The following is a 15,628-nucleotide window of genomic DNA, read 5'->3' as shown; positions in this document are numbered from 1 at the left end:
GTGACAGAGGAGGGTGCAGGATAAGAGGCCGCTGTAGTGACAGAACAAGGAGAATATGTGACTCTGCAATAAGTGATTATTACTCACTTGTGCTGATATCTGTAGCGATTTCCTCCTCCTTACACTTCTGATTATCCCATAGATACATCTCTTCAGCTTCATCTAGGTCTTCCACCTTAATATTAATTGGTTCTTCACCCTAAACCCACAAATAAATACAATGAAACTTTAATAATGTCTGATTTATTGAGGTTAAGAAGTAGAATATTTGTGAATCAGGCACACACAAACCTGCTCTAAAGACATGTAATGAAGCACAAATCCCACCTACCTGCTCCTCCTGTGGGGTCCTGTGCGTCTCCTCTGTACAGTCCTGGGAATACAGAGGACGGGGACATCTCTCTGGGGTATCTCTGTTACTGGTCCCATCTGTAGGAGACACGCAGTGACTGAAGACATGGTATATATGTGATTATCCTGGGAATACAGAGGACGGGGACATCTCTCTGGGGTATTCCTGTTACTGGGCCCATCTGTAGGAGACACACAGTGACTGAGGATATGGTATATATGTGATTATCCTGGGAATACAGAGGACGGGGACATCTCTCTGGGGTATCTCTGTTACTGGGCCCATCTGTAGGAGACACACAGTGACTGAGCACATGGTATATATGTGATTATCCTGGGAATACAGAGGACGGGGACATCTCTCTGGGGTATCTCTGTTACTGGGCCCATCTGTAGGAGACACGCAGTGACTGAGGACATGGTATATATGTGATTATCCTGGGAATACAGAGGACGGGGACATCTCTCTGGGGTATTTCTGTTACTGGGTCCATCTGTAGGAGACACACAGTGACTGAGGACATTGTATATATGTGATTATCCTGGGAATACAGAGGACGGGGACATCTCTCTGGGGTATTCCTGTTACTGGGCCCATCTGTAGGAGACACACAGTGACTGAGTACATTGTATACATGTGATTATCCTGGGAATACAGAGGACGGGGACATCTCTCTGGGGTATCTCTGTTACTGGGCCCATCTGTAGGAGACACGCAGTGACTGAGGACATTGTATATATGTGATTATCCTGGGAATACAGAGGACGGGGACATCTCTCTGGGGTATTCCTGTTACTGGGCCCATCTGTAGGAGACACACAGTGACTGAGTACATTGTATACATGTGATTATCCTGGGAATACAGAGGACGGGGACATCTCTCTGGGGTATCTCTGTTACTGGGCCCATCTGTAGGAGACACACAGTGACTGAGTACATTGTATACATGTGATTATCCTGGGAATACAGAGGACGGGGACATCTCTCTGGGGTATTCCTGTTACTGGGCCCATCTGTAGGAGACACACAGTGACTGAGTACATTGTATACATGTGATTATCCTGGGAATACAGAGGACGGGGACATCTCTCTGGGGTATCTCTGTTACTGGGCCCATCTGTAGGAGACACGCAGTGACTGAGGACATGGTATATATGTGATTATCCTGGGAATACAGAGGATGGGGACATCTCTCTGGGGTATCTCTGTTACTGGGCCCATCTGTAGGAGACACACAGTGACTGAGGACATGGTATACATGTGATTATCCTGGGAATACAGAGGACGGGGACATCTCTCTGGGGTATCTCTGTTACTGGCCCCATCTGTAGGAGACACGCAGTGACTGAGGACATTGTATATATGTGATTATCCTGGGAATACAGAGGACGGGGACATCTCTCTGGGGTATCTCTGTTACTGGGCCCATCTGTAGGAGACACGCAGTGACTGAGGACATGGTATATATGTGATTATCCTGGGAATACAGAGGACGGGGACATCTCTCTGGGGTATCTCTGTTACTGGTCCCATCTGTAGGAGACACGCAGTGACTGAGGACATGGTATATATGTGATTATCCTGGGAATACAGAGGACGGGGACATCTCTCTGGGGTATCTCTGTTACTGGGCCCATCTGTAGGAGACACGCAGTGACTGAGGACATGGTATATATGTGATTATCCTGGGAATACAGAGGACGGGGACATCTCTCTGGGGTATCTCTGTTACTGGGCCCATCTGTAGGAGACACACAGTGACTGAGCACATGGTATATATGTGAGTATCCTGGGAATACAGAGGATGGGGACATCTCTCTGGGGTATCTCTGTTACTGGGCCCATCTGTAGGAGACACGCAGTGACTGAGGACATGGTATATATGTGATTATCCTGGGAATACAGAGGACGGGGACATCTCTCTGGGGTATCTCTGTTACTGGTCCCATCTGTAGGAGACACGCAGTGACTGAAGACATGGTATATATGTGATTATCCTGGGAATACAGAGGACGGGGACATCTCTCTGGGGTATCTCTGTTACTGGGCCCATCTGTAGGAGACACGCAGTGACTGAGCACATGGTATATATGTGAGTATCCTGGGAATACAGAGGATGGGGACATCTCTCTGGGGTATCTCTGTTACTGGGCCCATCTGTAGGAGACACGCAGTGACTGAGGACATGGTATATATGTGATTATCCTGGGAATACAGAGGACGGGGACATCTCTCTGGGGTATCTCTGTTACTGGGCCCATCTGTAGGAGACACGCAGTGACTGAGGACATGGTATATATGTGATTATCCTGGGAATACAGAGGACGGGGACATCTCTCTGGGGTATTTCTGTTACTGGGTCCATCTGTAGGAGACACACAGTGACTGAGGACATTGTATATATGTGATTATCCTGGGAATACAGAGGACGGGGACATCTCTCTGGGGTATTCCTGTTACTGGGCCCATCTGTAGGAGACACACAGTGACTGAGTACATTGTATACATGTGATTATCCTGGGAATACAGAGGACGGGGACATCTCTCTGGGGTATCTCTGTTACTGGGCCCATCTGTAGGAGACACGCAGTGACTGAGGACATGGTATATATGTGAGTATCCTGGGAATACAGAGGATGGGGACATCTCTCTGGGGTATCTCTGTTACTGGGCCCATCTGTAGGAGACACACAGTGACTGAGCACATGGTATATATGTGAGTATCCTGGGAATACAGAGGATGGGGACATCTCTCTGGGGTATCTCTGTTACTGGGCCCATCTGTAGGAGACACGCAGTGACTGAGGACATGGTATATATGTGATTATCCTGGGAATACAGAGGACGGGGACATCTCTCTGGGGTATCTCTGTTACTGGTCCCATCTGTAGGAGACACGCAGTGACTGAAGACATGGTATATATGTGATTATCCTGGGAATACAGAGGACGGGGACATCTCTCTGGGGTATCTCTGTTACTGGGCCCATCTGTAGGAGACACGCAGTGACTGAGCACATGGTATATATGTGAGTATCCTGGGAATACAGAGGATGGGGACATCTCTCTGGGGTATCTCTGTTACTGGGCCCATCTGTAGGAGACACGCAGTGACTGAGGACATGGTATATATGTGATTATCCTGGGAATACAGAGGACGGGGACATCTCTCTGGGGTATCTCTGTTACTGGGCCCATCTGTAGGAGACACGCAGTGACTGAGGACATGGTATATATGTGATTATCCTGGGAATACAGAGGACGGGGACATCTCTCTGGGGTATTTCTGTTACTGGGTCCATCTGTAGGAGACACACAGTGACTGAGGACATTGTATATATGTGATTATCCTGGGAATACAGAGGACGGGGACATCTCTCTGGGGTATTTCTGTTACTGGGTCCATCTGTAGGAGACACACAGTGACTGAGTACATTGTATACATGTGATTATCCTGGGAATACAGAGGACGGGGACATCTCTCTGGGGTATCTCTGTTACTGGGCCCATCTGTAGGAGACACGCAGTGACTGAGGACATGGTATACATGTGATTATCCTGGGAATACAGAGGACGGGGACATCTCTCTCGGGTATCTCTGTTACTGGGCCCATCTGGAGGATACACGCAGTGACTGAGGACATGGTATATATGTGATTATCCTGGGAATACAGAGGACGGGTACATCTCTCTGGGGTATTCCTGTTACTGGGCCCATCTGTAGGAGACACGCAGTGACTGAGGACATTGTATATATGTGATTATCCTGGGAATACAGAGGACGGGGACATCTCTCTGGGGTATCTCTGTTACTGGGCCCATCTGTAGGAGACACACAGTGACTGAGGACATGGTATATATGTGATTATCCTGGGAATACAGAGGACGGGGACATCTCTCTGGGGTATTCCTGTTACTGGGCCCATCTGTAGGAGACACGCAGTGACTGAGGACATTGTATATATGTGATTATCCTGGGAATACAGAGGACGGGGACATCTCTCTGGGGTATCTCTGTTACTGGGCCCATCTGTAGGAGACACGCAGTGACTGAGGACATGGTACATATGTGATTATCCTGGAAATACAGAGGATGGGGACATCTCTCTGGGGTATCTCTGTTACTGGGCCCATCTGGAGGAGACACGCAGTGACTGAGGACATGGTATATATGTGATTATCCTGGGAATCCTGGGGATAAGAGGCCGCTGTAGTGACAGAGGAGGGTAATGGGATAAGAGGCCGCTGTTGTGACAGAGGAGGGTGCGGGATAAGAGGCCGCTGTAGTGACAGAGGAGGGTGCGGGATAAGAGGCCGCTGTAGTGACAGAGGAGGGTGCGGGATAAGAGGCCGCTGTAGTGACAGAGGAGGGTGCGGGATAAGAGGCCGCTGTAGTGACAGAGGAGGGTGCGGGATAAGAGGCCGCTGTAGTGACAGAGGAGGGTGCGGGATAAGAGGCCGCTGTAGTGACAGAGGAGGGTGCGGGATAAGAGGCCGCTGTAGTGACAGAGGAGGGTGCGGGATAAGAGGCCGTTGTAGTGACAGAGGCCGCTGTAGGATAAGAGGCTGCTGTAGTGACAGAGGAGGGTGCGGGATAAGAGGCAGCTGTAGTGACAGAGGAGGGTGCGGGATAAGAGGCCGTTGTAGTGACAGAGGCCGCTGTAGGATAAGAGGCTGCTGTAGTGACAGAGGAGGGTGCGGGATAAGAGGCTGCTGTAGTGACAGAGGAGGGTGCAGGATAAGAGGCCGCTGTAGTGACAGAGGAGGGTGCGGGATAAGAGGCCGTTGTAGTGACAGAGGCCGCTGTAGGATAAGAGGCTGCTGTAGTGACAGAGGAGGGTGCGGGATAAGAGGCTGCTGTAGTGACAGAGGAGGGTGCAGGATAAGAGGCCGCTGTAGTGACAGAGGAGGGTGCAGGATAAGAGGCCGCTGTAGTGACAGAGGAGGGTGCGGGATAAGAGGCTGCTGTAGTGACAGAGGAGGGTGCAGGATAAGAGGCTGCTGTAGTGACAGAGAAGGGTGCGGGATAAGAGGCTGCTGTAGTGACAGAGAAGGCTGCGGGATAAGAGGCCGAAGTAGTGACAGAGGAGGGTGCGGGATAAGAGGCCGCTGTAGTGACAGAGGAGGGTGCGGGATAAGAGGCTGCTGTAGTGACAGAGGAGGGTGAAGGATAAGAGGCTGCTGTAGTGACAGATGAGGGTGCAGGATAAGAGGCTGCTGTAGTGACAGAGGAGGGTGCGGGATAAGAGGCCGCTGTAGTGACAGAGGAGGGTTCAGGATAAGAGGCCGCTGTAGTGACAGAGGAGGGTGCAGGATAAGAGGCCGCTGTAGTGACAGAGGAGGGTGCAGGATAAGAGGCCGCTGTAGTGACAGAGGAGGGTGCGGGATAAGAGGCCGCTGTAGTGACAGAGGAGGGTGCGGGATAAGAGGCCGCTGTAGTGACAGAGGAGGGTGTAGGATAAGAGGCCGAAGTAGTGACAGAGGAGGGTGCGGGATAAGAGGCCGCTGTAGTGACAGAGGAGGGTGCGGGATAAGAGGCTGCTGTAGTGACAGAGGAGGGTGCGGGATAAGAGGCTGCTGTAGTGACAGAGGAGGGTGCGGGATAAGAGGCCGCTGTAGTGACAGAGGAGGGTGTAGGATAAGAGGCTGCTGTAGTGACAGAACAAGGAGAATATGTGACTGTCTGTAATACGTGATCATTACTCACCTGTGCTGGTATCTGTAGGGATTTCCTCCTCCTTACACTGCTGGTCCCCCCTCACATCCGTCTCTTCTCCCTCTGCATCTTCTACCTTAATATCAGTCACATCCATCTCCTCTTCTTCCTCTATAACCTCTACCTTAATGCTTTGAAGATCTCCATCCTAAACCACAACATTAATGATTAATGTGTAATTAAATGAACTGTAGAATATAAGAGTATTATGTAAGACATTTAGGCCAGTATTCAATGCCTCAGATTCGCCGTAGTTTACAGGGAATCTGGCATTTATCCAGGCTAACGGTGAATTTTTCCTCTGAAAAAACGGTTCTCCCTATTCAATGGAGGCAATTCGCTGCAAGTGATCAGCGAATGTCTGCCGATTCGCCGTGTGCGATTCGCCGGTGGTTTTCAATGGGGTTTTTAGTCAAATTCGCCGAGAGTGTATTTAATGCTCAAATGGAGAACTGCTTTCTCCAGTGATTTTCGCCATGAATCACCGTTTTGCATTCGTCATCTTTTTTAGGTGAACTGGAATGTGATCTTTTAAAACAAAGGGATTTTATTTTATTTTTGGCGTCAAAAAATCTGATTTTTTTTCTGTGAAGGGGCATGCTATTTTTATTCATGTGCTTGCAGCACATGAATATATACATAAAAAAAAATTGGGCTTTTTTTGTAATTTGTATTTTTTTTTTTTTTACACATTTCGCCAGCAGGGGAGCCAGGAGCCGCTCATTAATATTCATATATTCACTGCACTCTGGTCCCGATCCTTACATATGCAGGATCGGGACCAGTGAGTGCAGCGGCTCTAGGGGGGCTCTCCGTGTGTCCCTGCCAGCTCTCGTGGGGCTCTCCCTGTGTCCCTGCCAGCGCTCCTTCACCCCCAAAGTGTCCGGTGCAGGCAGGGAGGCTTCCATCTCCCTGCCTGCCCCCATCCCCCGGCGGTTAAAATTTGCCTCCAGGGACAGTGAGCCCCTGAAGGGTTGAATAGGGGGTGAGGGAGGTCTGGCAGCGAATGCACCAGCCCTCCGGAACCTGGCGATTGTGCATCGAATCCAAAGCAGGATTCGCTGCACAGCACGAATTAGGTCACACAAGCCTTAGACTTATATTTATTTTACACTCATTCTATAGCCCTTATGTTATTAAGTGTTAATATTGTTTGTACTCCCGGGAGTGAATTTCACTCTATTCTATTAAAATATAGATATTTTATAAAATCTGCCGCAACAGTAATCCTACATACTATTGGAATGTATGCTTACCAAAACCTGTGGGTAAGGTGTGTACCCCCCCCCCCCCCCCCCCGTGAGTCACTATTCTTTGGTATTTGGAGATCCCACCTACCTGCTCCTCCTGTGGTGTCCTGTGAGTCTCCTCTGTACAGTGCCGGGAATACAGAGGACGGGGACATCTCTCTGGGGTATCTCTGTTACTGGCCTTATCTGTAGGAGACACGCAGTGACTGAGGACATGGTATATATGTGATTATCCTGGGAATACAGAGGACGGGGACATTTCTCTGGGGTATCTCTGTTACTGGGCCCATCTGTAGGAGACACACAGTGACTGAGGACATTGTATATATGTGATTATCCTGGGAATACAGAGGACGGGGACATCTCTCTGGGGTATTCCTGTTACTGGGCCCATCTGTAGGAGACACACAGTGACTGAGGACATTGTATATATGTGATTATCCTGGGAATACAGAGGACGGGGACATCTCTCTAGGGTATCTCTGTTACTGGCCCATCTGTAGGAGATACGCAGTGACTGAGGACATGGTATATATGTGATTATCCTGGGAATACAGAGGACGGGGACATCTCTCTGGGGTATTCCTGTTACTGGGCCCATCTGTAGGAGACACACAGTGACTGAGGACATGGTACATATGTGATTATCCTGGGAATACAGAGGACGGGGACATCTCTCTGGGGTATCTCTGTTACTGGCCCCATCTGTAGGAGACACACAGTGACTGAGGACATGGTATATATGTGATTATCCTGGGAATACAGAGGACGGGGACATCTCTCTGGGGTATCTCTGTTACTGGGCCCATCTGTAGGAGACACACAGTGACTGAGGACATTGTATATATGTGATTATCCTGGGAATACAGAGGACGGGGACATCTCTCTGGGGTATCTCTGTTACTGGGCCCATCTGTAGGAGACACGCAGTGACTGAGGACATGGTATACATGTGATTATCCTGGGAATACAGAGGACGGGGACATCTCTCTGTGGTATCTCTGTTACTGGGCCTATCTCTAGGAGACACGCAGAGACTGAGGACATGGTATATATGTGATTATCCTGGGAATACAGAGGACGGAGACATCTCTCTGGGGTATCTCTGTTACTGGGCCCATCTGTAGGAGACACGCAGTGACTGAGGACATGGTATACATGTGATTATCCTGGGAATACAGAGGACGGGGACATCTCTCTGGGGTATCTCTGTTACTGGGCCCATCTGCAGGAGACACGCAGTGACTGAGGACATGGTATATATGTGATTATCCTGGGAATACAGAGGACGGGGACATCTCTCTGGGGTATCTCTGTTACTGGGCCCATCTGTAGGAGACACACAGTGACTGAGGACATGGTATATATGTGATTATCCTGGGAATACAGAGGACGGGGACATCCCTCTGGGGTATCTCTGTTACTGGGCCCATCTGTAGGAGACACGCAGTGACTGAGGACATTGTGTATATGTGATTATCCTGGGAATACAGAGGACGGGGACATCTCTCTGGGGTATCTCTGTTACTGGGCCCATCTGTAGGAGACACGCAGTGACTGAGTACATTGTATATATGTGATTATCCTGGGAATATAGAGTACGGGGACATCTCTCTGGGGTATCTCTGTTATTGGGCCCATCTGTAGGAGACACGCAGTGACTGAGGACATGGTATATATGTGATTATCCTGGGAATACAGAGGACGGGGACATCACTCTGGGGTATCTCTGTTACTGGGCCCACCTGTAGGAGACACACAGTGACTGAGGACATGGTATATATGTGATTATCCTGGGAATACAGAGGACGGGGACATCTCTCTGGGATATTCCTGTTACTGGGCCCATCTGTAGGAGACACGCAGTGACTGAGGACATGTTATATATGTGATTATCCTGGGAATACAGAGGACGGGGACATCTCTCTGGGGTATCTGTGTTACTGGGCCCATCTGTAGGAGACACACAGTGACTGAGGACATTGTATATATGTGATTATCCTGGGAATACAGAGGACGGGGACATCTCTCTGGGGTATCTCTGTTACTGGGCCCATCTGTAGGAGACACACAGTGACTGAGGACATGGTATATATGTGATTATCCTGGGAATACAGAGGACGGGGACATCTCTCTGGGGTATCTCTGTTACTGGGCCCATTAGTAGGAGACACGCAGTGACTGAGGACATGGTATATATGTGATTATCCTGGGAATACAGAGGACGGGGACATCTCTCTGGGGTATCCCTGTTACTGGGCCCATCTGTAGGAGACACACAGTGACTGAGGACATTGTATATATGTGATTATCCTGGGAATACAGAGGACGGGGACATCTCTCTGGGGTATCTCTGTTACTGGGCCCATCTGTAGGAGACACGCAGTGACTGAGGACATGGTATATATGTGATTATCCTGGGAATACAGAGAACGGGGACATCTCTCTGGGGTATCTCTGTTACTGGGCCCATCTGTAGGAGACACGCAGTGACTGAGGACATGGTATATATGTGATTATTCTGGGAATACAGAGGACAGGGACATCTCTCTGGGGTATTCCTGTTACTGGGCCCATCTGTAGGAGACACACAGTGACTGAGGACATTGTATATATGTGGCTATCCTGGGAATACAGAGTTGATGTGTGCATCTAATGTAGGGTACACACCAGGACGACCCGCTCACGATGCACATCGTGAGCGGGTCGTCAGTGTCTCGTCCGATCCGATGGCGACCCGCACCCGGCTGTATGGTCGTCATTGAGATCCTACCTGCAGCAGGTAGGATCTCAATAACGACCGACCCACGGGATCGCGCATCGGATCGGTATCGGTCCACACCAGGTCAGAAAAGGGCCCAATCAGCACACAATCTACATCCAATTGATCAGAATTGGATCTAGATTGTGGGGATCGGGCCCTAGTCGTCCTGGTGTGTACCCAGCATAAGTAACCACCTAGACGCCTCTCCACTATACAGTAACTGAGAGTCTCCTCTTACCCAGTGATGTGAGGGGCCGGTGACTCTCCATCACGTCCTTGTACAGACCTCTGTGTCCTCCTATTTCTCTTAACTGGTATTTGATGAAGAAGCTGCCAAATACAGGAAAACAGTAACCTGGTTTAGCGCCATCTCTGTATTGGACTCTCTCCTGTACTGTACACTGATCATACGCTTGAGGAGACCATACATCAGAGCATGCAATATGACTGACACACACACACTCATCACACATACACACTCATATACAGATTGGTAGCTTATATCTTTGGTTGACTCTCACTGTGATACATCAATGGCTAATGTTATATGTATATTTCTATATATGGCTGGATGAACTGTGTGAGACAGGAGGCAGTGGTGCATATGTAAGTTACATCGTCCTCATTAATCAGCTTTGTCTCTCCTGTACTTACACTCAGCCAAAAAACGGTCTCGGTTCTCTCAAAGGAAAGATGTTACACAGGCGACTTCCGCTTTGTGCGTTCCATTAACCTCCGCACTACCGGATTTTGCGTTCCACAAGAATAGAGTGACAGGTGCGTCACATCCGGTCCCGCCCCCTGGGCTGCAGAAGTACTGTTTTTGCCCTCTGGCAGCCGCTTCAGGCACCGGGTGACCGAGCTGAGGCGGAGAGGAGACATCGCCTTGCCGGTCATCGTGTAATGTTATGTGCTGTTCTACAGGGGGACTACTAGCCTGTGGTGTCCTGTCATTAATATACAGGGGGAGTAGGCTTTGGTGTCCTGTCATCATTATGCAAGGGGAGCAGCCTGTGGTGTCCTGTCATTATTATACAGGGGAGCAGCTTGTGGTGTCCCGACATTATCATACAGGGGGAGCAGCCTATGGTGTCCTGTCATTATCATACAGGGGGAGCAGCCTGTGGTGTCCTGTCATTATTGTACAGGGGAGCAGCCTGTGGTGTGGTGTCCTGTCATTATTATACAGGGAGCAGCTTCTGGTGTCCTGTCATTATCATACAGGCTGAGCAGCCTTTGGTGTCCTGTCATTATTGTACAGGGGAGCAGGCTGTGGTGTCCTGTCATTATTATACATTACATGTATATGTACATTATACAGGAACATCAGGGGATGTGACCGGAGAGGTGACTGCTGGGAATGGGACGTTATTCAGTAACACGGGGGGGGGGGGGGGGGGGATGTGACCGGAGAGGTGACTGCTAGGAATGGGACGTTATACAGTAACACCGGGGGATGTGACCGGAGAGGTGACTGCTGGGAATGGGACGTTATACAGTAACACCGGGGGATGTGACCGGAGAGGTGACTGCTGGGAATGGGACGTTATACAGTAACAACGGGGGATGTGACCAGAGAGGTGACTGCTGGGAATGGGACGTTATACAGTAACACCGGGGGATGTGACCGGAGAGGTGACTGCTGGGAATGGGACGTTATACAGTAACACCGGGGGATGTGACCGGAGAGGTGACTGCTAGGAATGGGACGTTATACAGTAACACCGGGGGATGTGACCGGAGAGGTGACTGCTGGGAATGGGACGTTATACAGTAACACCGGGGGATGTGACCGGAGAGGTGACTGCTAGGAATGGGACGTTATACAGTAACACCGGGGGATGTGACCGGAGAGGTGACTGCTGGGAATGGGACGTTATACAGTAACACCGGTGGATGTGACCGGAGTGGTGACTGCTGGGAATGGGACGTTATACAGTAACACCGGGGATGTGACCGGAGAGGTGACTGCTGGGAATGGGACGTTATACAGTAACACCGGGGGATGTGACCAGAGAGGTGACTGCTGGGAATGGGACGTTATACAGTAACACCGGGGGATGTGACCGGAGAGGTGACTGCTGGGAATGGGACGTTATACAGTAACACCGGGGGATGTGACCGGAGAGGTGACTGCTGGGAATGGGACGTTATACAGTCACACCGGGGGATGTGACCAGAGAGGTGACTGCTGGGAATGGGACGTTATACAGTAACACCGGGGATGTGACAGAAGAGGTGACTGCTGGGAATGGGGCGTTATACAGTAACACCGGGGGATGTGACCGGAGAGGTGACTGCTGGGAATGGGACGTTATACAGTAGCACCGGGGGATGTGACCGGAGAGGTGACTCCTGGGAATGGGACGTTATACAGTAACACCGGGGGATGTGACTGGAGAGGTTACTGCTGGGAATGGGACGTTATACAGTAACACCGGGGGATGTGACCGGAGAGGTGACTGCTGGGAATGGGACGTTATACAGTAACACCGGGGGATGTGACCGGAGAGGTTACTGCTGGGAATGGGACGTTATACAGTAACACCGGGGGATGTGACCGGAGAGGTGACTGCTGGGAATGGGACGTTATACAGTAACACCGGGGGAGGTGACCAGAAAGGTGACTGCTGGGAATGGGACGTTATTCAGTAACACGGGAAGGGGGGGATGTGACCGGAGAGGTAACTGCTGGGAATGGGACGTTATACAGTAACACGGGGGGATGTGACCGGAGAAGTGACTCCTGGGAATGGGACGTTATACAGTAACACCGGGGGATGTGACCGGAGAGGTGACTCCTGGGAATGGGACGTTATACAGTAACAGCGGGGGATGTGACCGGAGAGGTGACTGCTGGGAATGGGACGTTATTCAGTAACACGGGGGGGGGGGTGGATGTGACCGGAGAGGTGACTGCCGGGAATGGGACGTTATACAGTAACACCGGGGGATGTGACCGGAGAGGTGACTGCTGGGAATGGGACGTTATACAGTAACACCGGGGGATGTGACAGGAGAGGTGACTGCTGGGAATGCGGCATTATACAGTAACACCGGGGGATGTGACCGGAGAGGTGACTGCTGGGAATGGGACGTTATACAGTAACACCGGGGGATGTGACCGGAGAGGTGACTGCTGGGAATGGGACGTTACACAGTAACACCGGGGGATGTGACCGGAGAAGTGACTCCTGGGAATGGGACGTTATACAGTAACACAGGGGGATGTGACAGGAGAGGTGACTACTGGGAATGGGACATTATACAGTAACACCAGGGGATGTGACCGGAGAGGTGACTGCTGGGAATGGGGCATTATACAGTAACACCGGGGATGTGACCGGAGAAGTGACTCCTGGGAATGGGACGTTATACAGTAACACCGGGGGATGTGACCGGAGAGGTGACTGCTGGGAATGGGACATTATACAGTAACACCGGGGGAGGTGACCGGACAGGTGACTGCTGGGAATGGGACATTATACAGTAAAACCGGGGGATGTGATTGGAGAGGTGACTGCTGGGAATGGGACGTTATACAGTAACACCGGGGGATGTGACCGGAGAAGTGACTCCTGGGAATGGGACATTATACAGTAACACCGGGGGAGGTGACCGGGGAGGTGACTGCTGGGAATGGGACATTATACAGTAACACTGGGGGAGGTGACCGGAGAGGTGACTGCTGGGAATGGGACGTTATACAATAACACCGGGGGATGTGACCGGAGAGGTGACTGCTGGGAATGGGACATTATACAGTAACACCGGGGGATTTGACCGGAGAGGTGACTGCTGGGAATGGGACGTTATACAGTAACACCGGGGGATGTGACTGGAGAGGTGACTGCTGGGAATGGGACGTTATACAGTAAACACCGGGGGATGTGTCTGGGTGATGACTGTATCATTGCGTGTGTCAGGTTCCTATAAGGTGTGAGGATGTCACTGTCTGTCTCTCCATGGAGGAGGAGGAGTATATAGTAGGGATGGCCATCGACCATCGATGATTCAAAATACTTTTGCCATCGATGGGGGAGAACCAGATGGTTTCCCTCCATCGATGGACAGCAAAACAACGGTTTTTTTTGTTTTTTTCAAAGTGCCGGGACACGGAACATAGCTCCTTCACCCCGACACCCGCGAAGCCCCGCCCCCCATGATTTGATTGGCCCACAGGCCAATCAATCAAACACAATGGATGACCATCGATATTGAAAAATATCGATGTGCGTAAGGCAGGCTGGTAATGTCTAAAGCAGGCCTGTCCAACCAGTGGCCCTCCAGCTGTTGTAAAACTACATATCCCAGCATGCCATGCCACACTTGCTATTAGAAAATGCTAAAACTGTGGCAGGGCATGCTGGGATGTGTAGTTTCACAACAGCTGAAGGGCCGCTGGTTGGACAGGCCTGCCTTACGCCCATTGTTCCGTCTGGGTTTAATTTGTGGTAATTATTTCTGTATTAGTTTCAGCTGTAATACTTCTGCCTTTGTACAATGTACCATGTTTTGTATGTAAAGCAACATTGAGTCCTGCAGGAGAAAAGGGATTATAGAAATAAAATAATTATAAAAGGACCGTATCGGGGTGTTTTTTGCTTCTGAAGAAACTGCACAGTGCCAAGAAACGCGTCAAAAGCAAAAAGTTCCGGTGGTGCTACTATAAATACAGCTGACACATTCAAAATTAATAAAAAAAAAACACAATATAATTTTCAGCCATGAATATATAAATGAATTAAATGGCGTTGTATAATTCAGACATCAGAGTTCAGGTAAAAGGTCACCTATATACCTCACTGAAGGACTAAGGTCATCCAGAACCACACTGAGCGCACTGATTGCTACTGTTTCCACTAAGATATTCAGATGGATATTATGTTGCGCTTTGTTCTTAAACGGATAAGAGTGCAGTACTGGCAGCTAACCAGAGGACATACCGTATCTTCTGTGGAGACTTGACACGGTCGGAGCACTCACCAATGCTGTAACATCTCTAAAATATGCAAATATAAGCCTCAGTTCTGGTTGAAGTGATCAGGTATTATATATCGTCATGTTGGGGAAGGTAAACTTCTACGATCGGTGGAGTAAACACCATTCCAAGTGCCCACTGGGACTAGTAGAGCAAGCGTCAAGCAGCAGCCTTAGCCGGTTGAGTTGTGCTCTCTTAATCCAGAGGAGAGATCTCCCTTCACCAGAAAGATTACTGTGGTGAGCTCCTGTGAACTGTATATTGTGACTGCTGATGGAAGCAGGTACCAGATAGTGGGGGTGTATTAGAGCCGCTTGGCCAGAGCAAGGCAGGTGGCTCACCCCCAGGGGGAGGAGCAAGAACAGTGGCTCACACCCAGGGGTGGAGCAAGGCAGGTGGCTAATGCCCAGGGGGAGGACAAAGGTAGGTGGCTAATGCCGAGGGGGTGGAGAAAGGCCGGTGGCTCATGCCCAGGGGAAGGAACAAGGCGGTTGGCTCACGTCCAGGGGGAGGAGCAAGGCAGGTGGCTCATGCCCAGGGGGTGGAGCAAGGCAGGTGGCTGACAC

General features: G+C 50.2%; 1 protein-coding gene across 1 annotated transcript in view; it reads right to left on the bottom strand.

The window, feature by feature from the left end:
• The window catches only part of LOC146009524 (uncharacterized), a 60,040-nt gene extending 49,183 nt beyond the window's left edge, over window positions 1-10,857 (bottom strand). The window contains exons 1-6 of the mRNA XM_083149966.1: window positions 10,736-10,857; window positions 10,320-10,411; window positions 7,406-7,503; window positions 6,059-6,215; window positions 332-429; window positions 88-199 (exon numbers count right to left, since the gene is read on the bottom strand). Of these exons, the coding sequence (XP_083006092.1) occupies window positions 88-199; window positions 332-429; window positions 6,059-6,215; window positions 7,406-7,503; window positions 10,320-10,350 (496 nt within the window). The 5' untranslated portion in view covers window positions 10,351-10,411; window positions 10,736-10,857. The remainder of the gene's footprint in view (window positions 1-87; window positions 200-331; window positions 430-6,058; window positions 6,216-7,405; window positions 7,504-10,319; window positions 10,412-10,735) is intronic.
• Window positions 10,858-15,628: the final 4,771 nt, after the last annotated feature.

This window comes from Crinia signifera, chromosome 6 (genome assembly GCF_055691185.1).
Source record: "Crinia signifera chromosome 6, ASM5569118v1, whole genome shotgun sequence".
NCBI classification, from domain to species: Eukaryota; Metazoa; Chordata; class Amphibia; order Anura; family Myobatrachidae; genus Crinia; species Crinia signifera.
Note: the sequence above shows the minus strand (reverse complement) of the source record. Positions and strands in the feature narration are given on the sequence as shown.